Source organism: Helicoverpa armigera, chromosome 24 (genome assembly GCF_030705265.1).
Source record: "Helicoverpa armigera isolate CAAS_96S chromosome 24, ASM3070526v1, whole genome shotgun sequence".
NCBI classification, from domain to species: Eukaryota; Metazoa; Arthropoda; class Insecta; order Lepidoptera; family Noctuidae; genus Helicoverpa; species Helicoverpa armigera.
In genome coordinates, this window is record NC_087143.1 from 9,368,457 (window position 1) to 9,385,290 (window position 16,834).

Sequence of the window (16,834 nt, forward strand, 5' to 3'; positions counted from 1 at the left end):
CCCAGTTACCCGGGCAACCCAATAAGGTAAGATTGGTTATCAGACTTACTGGTTAATGACTACCCGTAACGACTACTAAAGATGTTTAAATGGCAGCAGCAGTTTCAAGAACTGTTCTGTTTTTAGATTTGCTTGAAAATAATATTTTAATCTTTAATCTGTTACTTTGTATTAATACACTCAATTGACAAAATGAACGCATTTTTACTCCTACACTTGTATTAATTCACCCACAATACACAAGTACGTAGCGAGAAGGGAACCACACATAGTAGATTACATAACAAGAAGATATTAAATCCAGGACAGAATATTAATATTGAAAGGGTAGACTTCAATATTCGGAGCATGATAACAATCTCACATTGTACCCTTATCAGGAAAATGGTCCCTTTATTAAGTAACTCGAAAATATCTATGAAAAAGTTGTTCACCTGAACTTAGGTTCTCCAGTGTCCTAAATAATGATAGGAGGATGTTAGACACCAAAAATGAAAAAAAAAAAAAACTAAAAAAACGAGCTAAATGCGATTACGATTTGTGCTCAGTGGGTGTCGTACTCCTACAATATACCTATATCTAATTATATCCTAGTTTTCAGTATTGATAATTAGGTATAGGTAGGGGCAACAGAATTATACATTTGAAATTGCAGCTGTCTAGCTATCACGGTCCATGAGATACAGCCTGATGACAGACAGACAGCGAAGTCCATTCAAGTTTTTCTCCCTGGTTACAAAAATGTAAAAACGAGGGACTGGACAAAATGAAACAAACAAGCCAATTAAACGTAAACTATAATTAAAACAATATTACGCATACGCAGACACCATGATATCACCACAAAAAAAAGAAAAAACTAAAGAAAGTCTTCTCTTCGAACCACTTCATCATCTACCTACTTCTTAAAAGTCGGCTTCCAGGAAATATTATCCAATCCATGGAACTGCCTCTTCATGCTCTGTCCGTCAGCCCACTTGGAGTCCAGGTAGTGGTCATCTTCATCCTGTTCCAGTTTCTTCCATTCCTCCTGCTTCCTGTAGGCGTGGAGAGTCAACTGCTTTCGTTCTTCTTCAGACATTATTGGCTCTCTGCCTGGTGCACCTTCGGAGGTGGAGCAAAGCTTGACTGTGACTTTTGTCTTGTTATTTTTACCTAGAATTTTCAGGGAATATAGGTGTCACAAAAATAGCGGTAAAAATATATAAAAATGTAAATATAATGTCTTAGTAAATGAAAAGTTATTTTTTGTCAATAACTAAATAGATATATCAATGCTATATTTTTTTATGATTTTTGTGTACATCCAAGTCTTTAATTTAAGGAAATAGGATTGGCATTTCAAATAAAAGTTCAATGTTTTATGTGGTCCTGCACGTTTCAAATATTACAAGGGAAATATTTACCCTTTCAACTTTAGGTACGCCCTTTTATGTAACATCCTATACAAATCGGTTCTAAAAACTCAGCTATTAATATCAAGATAAAACCACCGTTCAAATATGATAGATAAACATTTTAGCTAACTCAAATCCCTCATGAAATTTTTATTGAACAAATCCAATTAATCATTGAAAATCTCTTAAGTACACAAAAACAATTTGTTAGATTCGTTAATCTGAACATTTGTATTTGATCAATTTGGATTCTGGTTACATTCTGAACAAAACTGAGGTTTTATGTCAATATTGGTTGAATTATTTTAGGCATATTTTTGGTATTAGGTAGACAAAGTTATCATCAAAGTCACGGGCGAAGTGAAGGTCATTTGGTGGTCTTTGATCAGACAGAAATAGATTTCTAAGGCCTGGTTTCCCTAGTTACTGACAAATTGACAGCTAATTACCTGTTTGTTAATGCTATCTACCAGATGAAAACTGTTTATAATCCGGATCTATGAATTTATCTGTCACATAAGGTCCTGATAGGCTGTCGACATTATCAGCAACCGTTGAAACTTTTCCTCAGTTTATCATCAAACCTCATTCTCCGATCCTCTACCTTCTGAAGAATAAAAATGCTTACCCAAATGATCTCTCAACTTATTCCCACTCAAGAATTTCTTCCCACAAGCCCACAGGCACGCTCTAGAAGGATCTATAACTTCATTAGCGGCTTGGGTCCCAGACAGATCCTCAACATTGTCAAGTTCCATGCGAACTGGGTCATGAGGGGGTAGACCTCCAGGGAAGACGATCTTGGTGGCTCCTCGGAGCTCGTCCAAGGCTCTGGCTACGTCTTTCTGGGTTAAGCATTTGCGGAGATCCACCTGGAAGCATCGACAGAATTTCAAATTTTTATCTGGATTTCAAAATTATTGTTTTTCTTTTCGATTAAAGATTACACTATTATTGAAATGAGCTGAGATGAGATTAGATGCCTGAGTTTTAATAAAGTTTATACTATAAACTTACTGTAAATGTGTTTTTTGGGAAAATATCTATATGTCGGAATAGGGGGGCGAAACATCAGGATGGCACTGTTGTCCGACATCAGTAAGGGTAATTGTACAAAGAGATAACTCAAAAGAACTCAAAACTCAAAAACGTTTATTCAAATTAGTCAGAACAAAAGACAGCCCCCAAAACGCCCGCCCTTCGCCACTTCCTATGTGTTTTGGCTGGGGAGAAGAAGTGGCGGAACAAACTCCCCAGCAACACATGTCTGTCTGTTAGGTTAGAAGAACCTTTACACTTTAATTTCAAAAGACACTTTACAATATGGATCTACAACGGTACTACAACACTAGGCAATAACACTAGGTACACTAGACGCGACGTAGGGCAGTTTCGAGATGTGTGCAACACGACGACTCAACGAAGACTGAGCAACGTCGACGCCACGCTGACCACCACGACTCTGCCAAGCGCGCCAAAATGTTGTTTCACCGGAAACGCCACCAGATGGCGCGCTTGCGTCTCGTTTAGTGTCCGTACTATTGACCATCTCCGACATATATAAATAAAAGTTGTTTTAGAAAACAAAAGGTTTACTGATAGCGTTAACAAACTTACATGTTTCTTACTAATCATCTCCTTAGCATCTTCAGCAGCTTTCTTGATGATCTCCTGCATATTGGGTGGGGGTGCCAGACCACAGCGACGACCCATGTCATCCTTCACGAATACATGACCTGGTGGAGCGCAGCGCTTGGCCCAGGGATCTTCTAGCTTTAGCTCCTTAATCTGGAAGTTGGAAATTACAACTTCTTAATTTGAGTGGCATTTAAAAAATGTTTAGTTAGGATCAGCGCCGCATTTCTTCTTCTTCCATATCTGTCTTTGTCACATAGTCTTACAAGTAACATTCTTTGAAGCTATAGGCTGTGGATCACAACTTACAAACAGGACTGTTAACAAAGTTTTCTTAGATCAATTGGTAATAGAAGTTTACCTTCTAGTGATAGAGATTTAGTAAGAAAATATCACTATTGAAGGGTCATCTGCAACACGCCAAGCATTGTGATCAGTGAAACAATTGATTCGATTAGTTAGACTCGAAATAAATTGTATCTAAAACCACGATGAGAGATATTTTTGCTAAACAATAGGACAATATGGATCAAATAAAATAATATCTGGTACTTTGTCGCCAGTTACAAGTCATTATTATTATAAAAGAAACCTCTTACCTGTTCTTCAGTCAAACCCTGCATCTCAGGCGGCAAAAAGGTCCCATGCTTCTGCAGCTCATCGATCTCAAAGCAAATCCTCGTCATCTTCAGCCTCCCATTAAATATAGCCGTTATATCCTTCACCACTTCATCCACATCCTTATCAACATCTGTTTCGTAAAGAAACTGATTTTCATCACCCCTTTTTACAAGGAATAATACCATTTTTGCTTTAGTTCAGTTAGAATTGTCACAAAGCCGTGAAATTGCTGTTTATTGAGCAAATAGCGTTGCCATGGAGTTGTTAGTGGTTGCTATAGTAACGGATAATTGGGTGATGTGTTTGGAACTGTTTGGAATGAATTTTAATGTGGGGTTCAAAGATCAAACGTTATGGGGTGCAAGTAATGTCTTTGATGGGGTATCGTGTTTGAAATGTAATTATAGTTAGGGAAGTGTTTAGCATATAAAGTCCTTTAGAAAATATTGAGAGGTAGGTATTTCACGCAATATAATGTCATGTACTTTGCAGTTTTGAGGATAAAATAAAGAAGAGAGTTTACACGTTTTCGTTTGGTGGGTAAAATAATGAAATCAAGACCTTATAAGAATTATAGAAGAATTTATAAAATATGAAATTGAAAACCCTTTTTACTATTCATTATTTTATTCTGTTGTTCCAAAATTAACTACCTACAACCTAAATTCAAAACCGAACATTTACAAAGCCTAAATATAACTATCCTATCTAAACAGATACATTGAAAACACAAAATAAAATAAACAACACAACTAACAGAACTCATTAATACAAATCAAAAGTTTTGAAAAGCAATTCTCAAATCAGAATCATTATCGACAAATTCATCATAGAGTAATAATACAAATACAACCAATAGGAAAGTACCTACAATTAATTGAATTGACGCTTTCTGCGATATTGCTCTCGGAAAACAATAGGCACTATTGTTTCCGTGGCAGTTCTGTTCTCGTACATTCATTAGTCTGTGGTAGTATTTTGTTTTTAGGGTTCCGTACCTCAAAAGGAAAAAACGGAACCCTTATAGGATCACTTTGTTGTAATTAGAATTATTTTGCTTGAAGGTGAATTTTGTGCTGGATTTTGAAATTCGTTGCGTTGTTACTAACGTCATCTGCTCAGCTTTTTTCCAATCATGTTGGAGTCGGCTTCCAGTCTAAATAGATGCAGTTTAGTACCAGTGTTTTACAAGGAGCGACTGCCTTAGTCTAACTTAGGCCTCAATACCCCTTGGTAAGACTGATTGTCAGATTTACTGACTTCTGAGTAGCAGTAACGACTTGGTAACGACTGAAAAAGATTTTCAAATGACAGCCGTTGCTACCTACACCTTGTTCTATATTCACAGGTGGCGCTTAATATTCAGAAAAAGATTTTCTGGGCCAGTTTTAGTTTTGTTACGTGATTAACGGCCAGTTTCTTCATCAAAAGTTAAAGTTAAAGTGAATTTGATTTGACCGTTACTTTAACTTTAGGCATTACTTTGACTTTTACTTTGGCTTTAACTTTTGATGAAGAAACTGGCTGTTAGTATAACAAAGTAAAACTAATTCAGTTTTCCTCTTAAAAAACTCCTCGATGGAAGATACAGTTAATAATACTAAATTATAGCTTTCATTTTAAACGTACGCTGTTCTAAAATATCAATATCGATATCAATCTCAATATCAATATCAATATCAATCGAGTTTGACTTTTGGATTTCAAGATCAAACCGAAATAGATAACTACCTTTTTTATGAGAAAGCAAATTCTCGGAACTTTTTTGATCTCTTGATGGCAAGAGCACGCTTACCTCTTATAAAGGACCCAATGAGCACACAATGCAATTCATTTACACTAATTAATTCTCCTAAAATTAATTACAACGCTTTACGACACCCAAAAACTCTGACCCTCACGCATAAAACAAAACCCGGTCGAAAAGCTCATAAAAAATATAAAAATAAACAAAAAAACTGTAGGTTACCCGGGCGGGCCGGTCAGTTAACCTAATGTAGCGTAAGATGCCCAGTGAACCGGGTAATACCGACCCGCCCTGATAAAACATATATAACTATGTATAATTACATTTATGTTCGGTCTGATACGTTGTAAATATGTTACTTGTGTACCTAGATCAGAAATGAAAGGTTAGGTTGTACTTTTAAACATTGTTTTATCAAAACATTCAGAGGAAAAAACAAGAGATCTACCTCTATACTTACTTAAAATTATAAACCTGGATGGCTTGTGTCTCCTTGTAACTAAAGTCTATAAAAGGTAATAAAAGATTACCTGGATTCTTTGATAAATTGCCTATAGTACCTATGCCCATTTTTTTTTCTATTTGAACCAGGAGATTTTTTCATAAGTGCGATCAAACACACAGAGATGTCAAAACAATGTTTGTACGCGTGTAAACGATAAAGACGAATTAATTATTTTTTTATTCGGGCACTTGGATTAGTTCTTTGAACATTTGACCCATTGCAGGGCACATACCTCTTCTTATACAAAAAAGCTCGTTGCTCAAGCGGTTGCTCAATGATCGGCGATTTCAGACTTTCAAATTCCAGGTTTCAATATCAATTCAATTAACATATACTATCCTGTATCTGCGACAATAACTTACCCAGGACATAGGACTACAATTCACTAAACACATACACAATAGACACTGAACACAAATCACGCGTTTATCGAGATGTCCCAATTCGAATAGATAATCGATTGTATCGAATATCGTGCTCGGTCGATTGAACAGCTGCATCGACATATCGATACAGTAGAGTACCTGCAAACTGCAGACTTTTAGTCGGCCGATTGTTTGGGCTTGTAAATCAGTATGAAGATGAATGGTAGAACGCACATTACAAAGATCAGGTTTTTGACGAGTATCGGACCGACTAAAAACTTTGATTAAATTCACGATAAAAAAAATGTTCCAACGCATTGGGCCAACTGTTAACCGACTGTTTGGTTTGCAGTATGCGGGTACTCTTACGTTGCATCGAATAGTTGGACAAACGGGACGTTCATGTTTTTCTTGCATCTTCGGAAACGGTTCGAAGCTTAGGAAATTGAAGTGTTAGGGCAAGACATATTTTAAAGGGCTGTGTAGGTTAAGAAAGAAATAGGTAATCTTGTCCCTATTTTTGCTGCGTTTAGATACATTAAGAACGGTACCGTATTTCTAAGTCAAAGTTAGCTTACTAATCATCATCATTAATTTAAGAGCCCAGCTCTTGTCGGTGCAGCTCCTTCCATTTACACCTATCTAGCGCCAACTCCTGAACTTCCTTATACGTCACGACCTTCACCTTTTCTTTAATTTGCTTGATGTAGCTATATCTTGGACGACCCCTTCCTCTCTTTCCTTCGACCTTCCCTTCCACGATGTTTTTGATAAAATCGTCGTGACGTATAAGGTGTCCTATCATTCTTCCTCTCCTATTCTCTATATTTTGCAATAGTTGCCTCTTAGTTCCTACTCTGTTTAGTACTTCCTCGTTAGTAGCTCTTTCTGTCCAGCTAATTCTCTCCATCCTCCTCCAGCACCACATCTCAAAAGCCTCCAGTCTGCTAATATCCTGCTTAGCTAGCGTCCAAGTTTCACAACCGTATAACGCAATGCTCCAGATGTATGTCCTTATGAAATTTTTTGTTAGTTTATATTAGATCTAAATAAATATTTTTTGTTGTAAAAGTCCATTCCAGGTGCTATTCATTTCTTTAACAGTCGTTCCGCTATACTAAGAACAATGCCTGAGCCTGAAAAGTTTACCGAAATAAACTCGTAAGGGTTGTAGTAATTTTTAAAGGTCAGACACTGACATCATGTACCTAATCACGTATCACCATGTACGCAGTTTCAAATTGCCTTTCTGCTGATTTTCTAATCTAAAAATCGAATGTCAACAAGTATAAAATTACTATCTTAACCCACGAGAAATACACACGACTCTCTACAAATATTATTAAAACACACACCCCTACTGACCTGTCAAGATCATCTGCATAAAGTTTTATATGGTCAGGAAAGTGGACCACGAAATAAGGTCACCAGCGTTGCACAGCCATTTACTGCAGGTTCCACCAAGTGATTTACTGGGTGTAAAACTCGAATGTTACATACTGGTTTTTTGGAAAAAAAGCAGGATTGGGCTTGTTGGTTTTGTGGCTTGTAGGTTAAAAGGTTTGGTAAATCTTTTAAGTGATGGAAGCTGTTTGTGAGTTGTTAGTGACGAGTGAGTGATGTTTGTTGGCATGAATATGACTATGAAATATAATAGTGAAAATGAAAACATAGATTTTTGAGTAAAAATCTAAGCTTTACCGTTCGAGAAGGACAGATGAAAAAAATGCTGGTTAACTTGGTAAAAACATTAAAAATTATTTTGCTGCACTGTTAATCTTCAAGGATTTTAATTATTTAATATGTATTTACTTTGGGAGCTGAACTGAGCTGGTTCTCAGAAAACTAAAACTAAACTTAAACTGTCAACTTTGTTTTATGACAGAAGTATCTTGAAAAGTTAATATGAGGATATTAATTATGTGTTTCTGCTTTGTTCCAGATACCGCACATAATATGTGGTCACCGGCATGGACACGACATATCGACTGAGGACCCGGAGACCATTGAGCAGCATCACGACAACACCACGCATCATGGCAAGGTGAGCACCCTGTATATAACATGATGTTAAATGAACATCCTTTTAATTTAACCCTATCTACCACGCATTCATTCTTAGTGTTTTTTCATTCGTTTGTGTCCCGGTTTTGTAAAGAATGAAAATGATCGGGAATTTTCTTTAGGTAATTTTAAGCCAATAACTTACCTAGTAATCATTCATTTTTGACCTTTGTCAACTCTCATCTCGATGGCGACTTTTAAGTTTAATTGTGATGATATCCTTAACATACCAATTTTCAGGAAATTAATGCGAAGTTAACCTCACTCTTCGGCTCATAAAGAGGCTTGAAAATGGCTTGATATAATTTTTCTAATAACATACTATGTTTGACCTCAATGAAACAAAAAAAAAAACGAGCTACACAAATTGCTTGTAATATTCATAGATGTCAAATCTCCTTTCCTACAACCAAACAACACATATCTACTAAAAACTATTTTGTCAACTAAAAAAACAGATTGGTGTTATCAAATATACGAATCGGGCGTTTTTTTAGAAAATAAACTGTTCATTTCACAGCCGTCGGCGGGGCGTTAATAAAAACATCGGGCTCTGACGTTTCAATCAAAACACTTTAAACCCGGTTCAAATTAAAACTAGACAAAACACCATCAAAATGCTTTTTTGCAACATACTGCAATAAATGAACAATTTGCTTTTTTTTTGCTCAATTTGCATTTGGTAGGCACGATTTTGTTTGTGTTTGAGATCCGTGTAAATGTTTAGTTGGTAAGGTTATTAAAAAGTGCCAGTGATAAAATTTATGAAATATTTTATTATAAAAAATAACAATAGGGAAAGTCCATTTCATGGAAGAAGTCCTGCGAAAAGTGGAACTATATATTTTTGGACGTATTTACCGAGCTATCGACACTAGCGCTAAGTCTGCGGAACTTCTTTCATGAAATGGACTTTGCCACGTGTAACCAGATTTTAGTTTAATTTGACACAAGTTAAACTCAATAAAACATCCATCATCATCTGCCTAACTGTACCTTACCTTTTCTCAAATATCTAGATCGGCTTCCAGTCTTTTCTGATGCAGCTGAGTACCAGTGTTTTACATGGAGCAACTATCTGACCTCATCAACCCAGTCCATAAAATTTCCTATTACCTCTGACCTCCCGATTACAAAATACAATTTCACTTTCTCTAAATTAAATGACCAGTAAAAATAAAAGGAACAGCTCAATAAAGCCTAACAGATGTAGGTTAAATACTACCCACAGCGTCGAGTAAAGGGCGACAAACGACTGTAGTGCCACACGACGCTAGTGGCACTAAGTGACGGGGCATTTAGTGGCGTGGCACTGGGGGCACTAGCCAACAAGACGGCAATAACAACAAACGCTTTTGCGCTGAAATTTACAATCGAAACGTTCGCGTCAAAGGGTTAAGCAGCGGCTTAAGGGATGAGATTACAGCGATTGGTGAATATTTAATGTTGATTTTTTACATCTTCAAGACTTTTGTATTAAAGAGAAGAAGTGTTTGCAAAGGAAGTGAGAGGGTAAAAAAGCTGGTGATAACATGGAGATATAAAGAGAATATTAGGTGCAATAAAAATATATTTAATAATGATTTATATATGTGCACAATACTATCTATCCTTGAGACCGTGAAAGACATTTTTACCTTATTTATTAGAATTTGAAATGGGCTACGATTTAGATATTTTATACAGACAACTATGTGATAAGCAAATTTTTTTAAATTTAAATTCATTAGCCTTGAATGAATCTTGAATTGTAACTGCGACAATCCAAGTTATTGTTTACCTAACTAATGGATTGATACAGGTATCGAACGGAAAATCCACTGGGGTCAAAGCGCTGTAACAATAATGCTATAAATCAGATATTCCCTAGATGAGTACTATGTACCTTTAAAATTCAACTCTCTCTCCGCCTATACTTTGTCCATCAATACTGTCGTATATGCAAATTTCAGCCCTCGGGTGTACAACTTCAATTTGTCAGCTACCCCTTGCCGCCATTTTTAACCCTGCTCTCTTTCACAAGGACTTGTACCTCAATAATTAAATGCGATCTACATTTGTACCGATCTTTATATTTTTTTACGATTCTGTGTGTTTTTGGGTTTTATTTTTTTCAATTTGAAAATACGAAAGGAGATAAAAAGCTTTTTGAACTTTTAATCAAATAGTCACTTGCTTTTTCGTCACGTCCTTTCCTATATTTGGGACGGGTAACCCTAGTGTTTCTAGTTAGATATGAAACAGGCAGTAACAGTATTTCATACGGACCTCTGCAACTGAATTACCAAATTGCCCTTGGCAAGACTGGATTTCTAACTTATCGTAGCTGAGAAAAGGCTATGCAAGTAATAGGTGATTTTATATATTTGTTTATTAGTCAAGGTAACACAATGCTATCACATATTTACTAAGCCTGCACTACATTTGACCTCATGTCGATTTGAAAAGAATCGTGTTTGGGTATTGATCTCCACCAATTTGTTAAAGTTATACCTATCATTTATCATTGTAAATATAATTCTTCAAAACCCATCCTCATTTTCTAAGCCACGATCTAGATACAATACGATACCTATAACAGTAATTTCAGGCCATAAAAATCCTCGGAAGGCACACAATAGAAATAATGGCCTGAGTATGATATACAATGCGCTCAGCACGGCTGTAATAATCGTAACGTTGGGATTAAACATTTATATGTAAGAGGGTTGCAGACGAGAGACTAAATTGTCGCAGATGGTATTATGCTTCTAAAGTCTAGGTACTTAGATTAGGTAATTAAACTAAGATTTCTTGAAGTCATCATCATCATACCTCCTTCCGCACAGAGAAGAATAAGAATCAAATACGCACACAGTCATCAGTCTGGTTTTAGACCCGACTTAAAAAAAGTACCTTTCTCATATTAAACGAATCAGGCCCAATTTCGCCAATAACATTAACGCTCATTTTTCACACTTCGGAAAATTGGGCGTTAAAATACATAGTTAATTCCATCCTAATTTATTTAATTTAGGTCACTGTGTTAAATGCCTATCGAATAAATAATAAACGATACTGTATAGCATGACGACTAGATGGCCAACATGACGAATAGCAGCCTAGGATGGCCACCAACAAATAAGAAGGTCTTGAGACTCACTAGATCCTGCCGCTTCAATTGTTCATTTAAAAATTAACTTCACCAATGATGATGACGCAAAACGCTACAGCAAAAAGTCGCAAGTCTACACCCCAACATCATACGCTTACGCCTGTAGAATTACACCGTCATTCCGTTTGCATGGTAGCACCACCACAAAACGACATGAGACACAAAAAAACTCGCAAATGAGGACTTATTGTCTAATGCTCGTTATTTTCCAATAAAGAATACCGTAGCTACGCCGTAGCAACGCCGCTACGTCGTAGCAGCTACGCGGCTACGAGTTACAGTATAACATTTTATTAAAATTCTGTTTGTTTGAAGATGTAGAAAAAATGTGGATGCTTCTCTTCAGAGCATGAAATTAATTTCTTCTGGTATGTTTTACTGATGTTGGATGTTATGTTGTAATGAAATATTCGTATGTAGGTCAAAGTGTTGTAAGAAACAAATTACAATAAGAGAGTTGTATTTAATTTGTCACAATTCAAGTTTTTACTCATAGGTACTGTAATTCATACCCACCCAAAACAAAAATGTGAAAGACTGCCAAGTTCGATAATATGGGAATGCTTCGCCTATAAAAGAAGTGAGATCTGAATAAGTACCAAGTTCCATACACATACCTCAGTTAAAAATAGTTACTTTTTAATGATGATACTTGGCAAGTTTTCACACACATTGTTATAAACCTACTAAACTCAATGAATCAAGAATTTAATTTTCTATTAAAACTTGCCAAGTAACATCATTAAAAAGTAACTATTTTTAACTGAGGTATGTGTATGGAACTTGGTACTTATTCAGATCTCACTTCTTTTATAGGCGAAGCATTCCCATATTATCGAACTTGGCAGTCTTTCACATTTTTGTTTTGGGTGGGATTTCATTTATTTTTGTAAGGTTGTTTATTTTATTTTTTTCTTATGATGAAGTTAGTTAAAGAAATGTCTCATTTATACTATCTTTCAGATTTTTTGATATGCACTATGTTTCTTACAAAGAAATGAACTAGATTAACTAAATGGACTAGATTTACCAATTGACTGACATGACATGTTATCATCATATATTATGTTCGTGGATCAAAGTTACACATTCGTTATTTTCGAAAGTGATTCACACTTGGCCGTTTTCAGATTTTTACTTTACTTTGACTAAATACAAACCTTTGTAACGAATTTCAGATCGGTACGACCATTCGAAGATATATTATATAAATATAGATAAATTTAGTTCGTTTTAGTTCCTTAGGGGTATAAATGTATAAAACACCTTCATTATTTTGAAACCGACTCACACTTGGCCATTTTCAGATTTTTTCCTTTACCTTGACATAAAGACCTACCTCCATGCCAAATTTCAAGTCAATACGACCATTGGAAGTGGTCTAGGTTTTTGATGAGTGAGTCAGTCAGTCAGTCAGTGAGTGTATAGTAAAAATAGCGATTTTCTGACGTCAATATCTCAAGACCTACAATAGGTATATTAATGAAATTTTGTATTTTAGATAAGTGAGGGGGTCTCAACAGATACTAGAAATTTGATATGCGTAAATAAAATAGATTTTGAGTTACTGGGGGGTCGAATTTGGCCCGAAATGGTTCGTGTAATATAACCCACGGCCGGTGTGTCGCTTTTTTTGCTCGAACTTGGCGGACACACTGCCGTGTGTCTAGATCATGCCACTTTATTGGGCCCCCGGATCTCTGATTGTTCTAACTTCTATGAAAAAAGCTCAAACCGCTCAATACTCAAACCGCGCGAAGAGCTGTTACGGAATCCGTGTCTTATGTGAAACAAAAACAAGGTGGCAAAACTTTAGTAAACCAATTACATTATTATTAGTTATACAACTGGCCATGCACATTGCACAATGTTTGCGCACAAACACGATAGACAAATACTAAGAAACAGTGCGATGATAAAGTCATAAAAATAAATTTCACATAATACTCTTCATCTTATAGTCACCATCTACTGCAAATCATATCAGAAATCTTTATTCTAAAATTCAAGAACACAACACTTTTCCTAACCCTGGAATCAACGCCCATACCTATTACCTATCTATACCAATACCCATAACCCGTGCATTGACCTTCCCCAACCATTACCGACTATTATCCCGATACTGAAAACAATTCGAGTGACCTCTCTCCACAGAGGAGGGAAAGATAGCGGAGATGCCATAAGGAAGGTAGGTCAGTCGCCTTCTTGTAGGTCAAGTAAGGTGCGGTAGGCGTGATCAGTTACTAGAACTTGTCAAATCAAGACAAATCCGTCAAAACTTTGGTCTTTATTGATTGACAAGTTCATTTTTAATTAATGAGTGGGTTCTAAAGTAAGCATATGAGGGCGGAGCTAGTAACTTTCCTCGTCCTTCAAACACCCGCATTTCGGCGCGCTACTTATTAATTTATTGATCAAAAGGTACATTTTAAGTTTTATAAGATATATATCCAACAAAACTTTACACCTCGTTGGTCTGTTGGATCCCAATTATTATTCTTTATTATCTTATGAACTAACTTTCTTAAGAAAGTTTTCGTTATGACATCTCCGCTAGTCATTTTGTTCTCCACGACCGAAAGCAATTCAAGTGACCTCCCCGAACAAAAGGTGTTAACGTAAAACAGTAGTTTATAGCACCATCACGTACCCTTAACCTCTTATACTTACTTAGTTTTATTCCGTTTATGTGCACTAAGAATCATCGAAAGGATCAACATTCAATTGTCAACGCAATGCTTTTGGGATAAAGTCGCATTTTGATTGTATTGCTATAGGAGTTGTGAAGCATTTGAACTCAGAGAGTGAATACGTTTTGGACACTTCTGTTCCTTTTTAAAAAAAAGCCTATACGATAGTGCTATTGTCAATTTTGGAAATTAACATACTAATGGCGTCCACGGCAGATTTCGGCCACGGCGGCTGTTCTCATATAAGGAGATCAGCCAGCTGTGTAGGACATATTATAGTGCACGAGCATTTGCACAGACACAGGTGCACTCACTATTCCTTCACTCTCATAGCGCGATGGGACGGCAATCCGACACGACTGGAAAAGATCAAAATAACCATATACTGAGATTAAAACTTCTAATTATACAGAAGATTAATATTCGATCACATAAGATCTTGATCATATTTTTAGTCACAATAAAATAGAATAAAAGCATAAACTCTCTAAAAAGAAAAGAAAGAAAACTGCAAATCTCTTTAACATTTTTCGAAAAATCCATCTTTTTAAAGCCATACACGAAAATTCAGTAACAATTACATATTCCGGTCATGTGAAGTAAAAACATCACGCTCACCAAATCTCTTCCTTATTCGCTGGCTGAATCGCAAATGTGTTCTGAAAAATTGTGAACAAACCAAATGTATTGTTTCTGAAAGATTAGCTCGAATGTGAAATTGTTTTGGTTGAATTTGGTAGTGACGGGTTTTTAGATCTGTTCTCGTGGTTCATCACAGGGTTGGACTGTTTTTTTGTGTTAAAAACAGTCCAACCCAAGTCCAAGTTGAAATTATTTTTTTTTTTAGTTTTTGATGACTTCTTGAATCAATTACATTGATCTTAAGTTCGATTTTCAACTATCGGAAATAACAGTTGTGTTAGCACTCATAACAAGCTCACTTTGGGGTTAACTGACTGTGAAAGGTGTCCCAATTTTCATTTGTGTTAAAAGATTCTCTTAGAATTAGCATTTCTTTATTGCAATTTGTAATTAAATAAGTCATATTGCTTAAACAAAACTTAGCGTTAATTTAGGTACAGAGGTACAAATAAGTAGATAAACCTTTTCCACCCTTCAAGAACATTTCATCTCATCATCGATCAACCCATAAAATAAATGCCCATAAACCTCTGAAATCACATCACAAATTGCTGAACAAAACCCAAAATTCAAATCAGAACGTAATCCAAAAAGATCCCCTTTATCTGACAAAAATATACCCAATTATATGCTCAGTTGATTCAGTTGCCGAGTCAATCAAAATATATGTAATACTCGCTATACTTCCCTGTTTAACTCGTGTGTAGAGGACCTACTTCCCATTTTTTTTCAGTACTGTCCCACTACTGGGCAAAGGTCTTCTCTCGGTCGCCTTCCCATCCTAGAATGTATTATAGTATGTGTTAGTTAGGGAGTGTTCCCCACAAATCAAATAATGAATTATTCGCTAGCACTCGCTGGTTGTGGATAATCAGGAACATCAAAGAAAAAGGCTTTCCAGTAGTATAGTAGGAAAAACACTTTTATTTTGGAAGAATAAATAAAGTGAATGTTCACAGGCAAAGTTCATATCAAGAGGGACGCTTTTGTTTTTTCTTGACAATTTAGAAATTAAAAATAAAATAATACATCCTGCGAATGAGGTTTTATGTCATCAACAAATAGCCATCTTCCTCAAAAGATTTTGTAAGAACTACTTCGTACACCCTGATAAAAAGCAGTCCATACACTTCCTAGACAAATGAGCTATCTAACACAAATTGTGTGTTTACCTTAACCTTATGGAATATTTTTTTCAAATCGGAATAATATTTATATGTACGAATATATTCTAAGATGTAAGATAATTCGATACATGTAACATACACACACTTTTCTCCCATAATACTAGTATACATATACCTTCACAGTATCATGTCCACAAGCTAGCGATATAAGGGGTGAATGTATAATTTTATTCCAATGGCATTCACATCACGTTTCCTACGGCGGGTTTTATAATGATGTTATTTTGTGCCAACATAGAAGCTGAAGGATTTAGAGAGTTACGTATTGGGTAAACTAATTTTATGTATGTTGTTGTGTGTGTATTGTGTAAGTTAGTTGTATAGTTAAATAGTTAAGGTAAAAAGAGCTTGTTTAAATCAGAATTGGGTCCTGAATCGTGATCAGTCTAAAGTGTATTCTGAAATGGAATTTGCCTTAAAATATGTATATCTGAACATAGTATCTTATAAAGAGATTTTGTGCAATATTTGATTTAATGAGAAAGAAAATATTGTACATACCATCAACAACTGTAAAATAACTAGCAATAATATTATTTATACAGTGGGCAAAAAGTAATGTCATATTCTGTAATACTTAATTCTATAATTTGACACATACCAAACTCATGTATTGTATGTAGCTCTTATCTGAGGGCACGGCAGTGCCCCAGCCAAGACTCGAGCAAAGCGGGCACGGCCGTACCATCTTTTCTCGAAGCGTTTCGCGGCTATTTCAGCCCCCTGTATCTTCCATGTGAACAAAGCTAGGAGTTTAGGTTTTCGATGACCAAGAGTAAGTATTAGAACAAGCTCAGTCCCAAAATTACAAGAAATTTGAATAA

At 35.9% G+C, this 16,834-nt stretch overlaps 2 protein-coding genes across 2 annotated transcripts in view; one reads left to right on the top strand and one right to left on the bottom strand.

The window, feature by feature from the left end:
• LOC135118670 (protein madd-4-like) overlaps nt 1–16,834 on the top strand; it is a 316,932-nt gene that overhangs the window by 227,162 nt on the left and 72,936 nt on the right. The window contains exon 5 of the mRNA XM_064041267.1: nt 8,213–8,314. Within this exon, the coding sequence (XP_063897337.1) occupies nt 8,213–8,314 (102 nt within the window). The remainder of the gene's footprint in view (nt 1–8,212; nt 8,315–16,834) is intronic.
• LOC110380379 (cilia- and flagella-associated protein 298-A) lies at nt 877–3,888 on the bottom strand. Its single transcript, XM_064041317.1, has 4 exons — nt 3,632–3,888; nt 3,015–3,185; nt 2,026–2,269; nt 877–1,155 (listed from the first exon to the last, which is right to left on the bottom strand). The coding sequence occupies exons 1-4, from the start codon at nt 3,836–3,838 to the stop codon at nt 899–901; spliced, it is 879 nt and encodes a 292-aa protein (XP_063897387.1). The 5' UTR covers nt 3,839–3,888; the 3' UTR covers nt 877–898.